Source organism: Nicotiana attenuata, unplaced genomic scaffold (assembly GCF_001879085.1).
Source record: "Nicotiana attenuata strain UT unplaced genomic scaffold, NIATTr2, whole genome shotgun sequence".
Lineage (NCBI taxonomy): Eukaryota > Viridiplantae > Streptophyta > Magnoliopsida > Solanales > Solanaceae > Nicotiana > Nicotiana attenuata.
The window spans coordinates 1,270-3,699 of record NW_017687293.1 but is presented as its reverse complement, the minus strand read 5'-3'; the positions used below and the strand labels follow the sequence as shown (position 1 = coordinate 3,699).

Below are 2,430 nucleotides of genomic sequence, written 5' to 3'. Positions count from 1 at the left end.
GATTTTCTAACTTATCCGACCCAATCACTAACCCGCCCGGAAAACATAAAATCTCAAATCTCATGAGGGAAATTATTTTTTCGGCCATTTTCATTTTACTTCCTCCCTATTTATTTAGTGAACACTGATTTATAATTTTTTAAAAAGATAGCTTACTGCAACAAGTAAAATAGATATGATAATATATTTATACTCAATTTAAACTCTATTTTCTAATATTAAAATGATATAATAACCTTTGGTGACTCATTTCAAGACCCCAAGCTAACTCAGTAAGTTGTTCACTTGTCAAGGTGCCGCCACTACCAAACACCACAAAGAGAACAGAATCAGGCGGCTGATTATCCAACCACGCCAAAATCTCAGCATCCTTTTCTGTAATGACTTCATCTTGTTTGATCAATGGCCCTATAGTATGAATAGGCGGAATTGGTATATTTTGGAAAAATGAATTTTCTTTAAGAGCTTGAAGGGTCACTGGTTCAAGATCATCCCAACTGTTGACAAATATTCCGGCGGCCAATGGTAATCTGCTGACGTGAAGTAAATACCATTTGTACTCATCGTTTTTCCTGTCTTTCACCTGTGGAGACAAATTCAAAATTTAAATTTTAATCAAGTTAATAATGTCCTTTAATTTTTATTCATTAAATTCATCATACATTTGAAATTATGAGCTCATATTAAGTTTTCATAGACTAATGACGTAAGTATTTTTACACCAACGAATATTAATTAAGTTAATCTACAACAACGGATAACTTTTCATTAGATTTATGGTGAGATAAAAGGATAATCCGATGTACTAAGCTCTCGCTATACACGGGGTTCAAGAAAGGGCCGGACCACAAGGGTCTATTGTAGGTAGTCTTACCCTGCATTTTTGCAAGAGGCTATTACTACTGCTTGAACCGGTGACCTCCTGGTCACATGGCAACAACTTTACCAGTTATGCCAAGGCTCCCATTAAAAAATCCTAATAATGAGATAAACCTTAAAAATATAGTATACATATAGTAGCAACATGTTGTAGACCGGGTGCGAGCCCTAGACATGAAAAAATCCTTGGTTGGGATGAAGCCTTACACGATGTAAATCCGGATATCGTCGGGCTCCAATACAGGTATGGACACTGGGTGGAAAACCAAAATAAAAAAAAATGTTGTAGTCAGTTAAACTGTAGTAACAGCGTAATAAAATTGTGCACCTTGTATAAAATTCATTTAATATTCGTTAAATTTTTAATTATTTTCCGATATGAATCTCAATGTACCTGGTCTAGGAGGTCGTGAGGGCATATTGGATTGCATCCAGGAGTTTGAATATGTTGAGGAAGGTCAACGAACTCGCCGTTGACTTCCCGGTCTAGCGTCGGGAGATACAAAGAGAAAGCCATCAAAAGAGTAGAGGCAGTGAAGAAAGAGTGAACAGGAATTGAAACCTCTTTGCAAATCTCAAAAGCGTCCGTACAGAACAAATCGATAATCAAAGCTTTAGGGCGGTGTTTTATTAGAAGTGAGGAGAGGTATTGTTTGAGTGATTCGCGGACTATAATAGAGAGGCGGGTGACAACTCTCATATCGTCGGTGAAAAATGAAGAGATGTTTTCCACCGGCGGGATTTCGACGGCGTGGAAACCGGCGGGGAGGTTATCTGATAGGAAAAGTTCATTTTGTGCGGCGGAAGCTCCGGTAGTGATGACGAAGAAGCTGACGTGGAAGCCGTGGTTGATGACTAGGCGTTTAGCGAACTCAAAGAGTGGGATGATGTGTCCCATGCCAGGGCTTGGGAGAAACGCAAAGTGCGGCTTCTCCTTCTGTTCAGCAGTGGCCATTGTTGCAGATTTGTCCATTAAAGGAACAAATGAAACTCCAAAACAATGAAAAGAGAATATGGTATGGTAACTGGAAATGATATGTGCTTTATATAGAGAAGTCAGTGTGAAGTTATTCTTCAGAATTTTGATGATCAGAATATTATCTTCTTTTTTCTGATAGTGTTGTGCGATTTGTTTAATCATTCGGTATTCAAAATTAAATTAGATATTTAGATACACATATGATATGATATTTCTACTTTGTAGACTATATATAAGAGCGAAAAATATTTCAATCTTCCACCCATCACAGCCTAAATCACTCGTGTTAGGCGGCCTAAATCAAGATTAGGCTGTTAGCACATAAACAATGTGTTGCTCGTGTAATAATGGGTCATCAATGTTAGGTGTCCTGACAAGAGACAAGATTAAATCATACACCAAAGTTAAGATGTAAAATTAATATTATAAAGACATCACATAAACATAACTAGGTAGATATAAAGAGATAAATTAAAAGATTAAATAATAAAATAATAATAAAAAAGTGATGAATAGTAATGAGGGAGATGAATAGTGTACCCCCATATTTGAGGGAACACTATTCATCCCCC

General features: G+C 36.9%; 1 protein-coding gene across 2 annotated transcripts; it reads right to left on the bottom strand.

Moving 5' to 3' along the window:
* Window positions 1-8: 8 nt before the first annotated feature.
* On the bottom strand, window positions 9-2,047 carry LOC109222267 (hydroquinone glucosyltransferase-like). Of its 2 annotated transcripts, XM_019386638.1 has the most exons (3): window positions 1,274-2,047; window positions 1,087-1,132; window positions 459-583 (listed from the first exon to the last, which is right to left on the bottom strand). In XM_019386638.1, exons 1-3 carry the CDS (start codon window positions 2,018-2,020, stop codon window positions 561-563), a joined length of 816 nt encoding a protein of 271 aa, XP_019242183.1. In that variant the 5' UTR covers window positions 2,021-2,047; the 3' UTR covers window positions 459-560. The 2 variants fall into 2 exon arrangements, with proteins under 2 accessions (XP_019242182.1, XP_019242183.1); XM_019386637.1 differs by lacking the exon at window positions 1,087-1,132 and having other exon boundaries at window positions 9-583.
* Window positions 2,048-2,430: the final 383 nt, after the last annotated feature.

Bases quoted from the DNA above. Each gene is read 5' to 3' on its own strand.
- LOC109222267 (XM_019386637.1), bottom strand. From the start codon at position 2,020: ATGATTAAACAAATCGCACAACACTATCAGAAAAAAGAAGATAATATT. The intron at 584-1,273 runs GTACATTGAGAT...TTGTCTCCACAG, and splicing joins CTCACGACCTCCTAGACCAG to GTGAAAGACAGGAAAAACGA.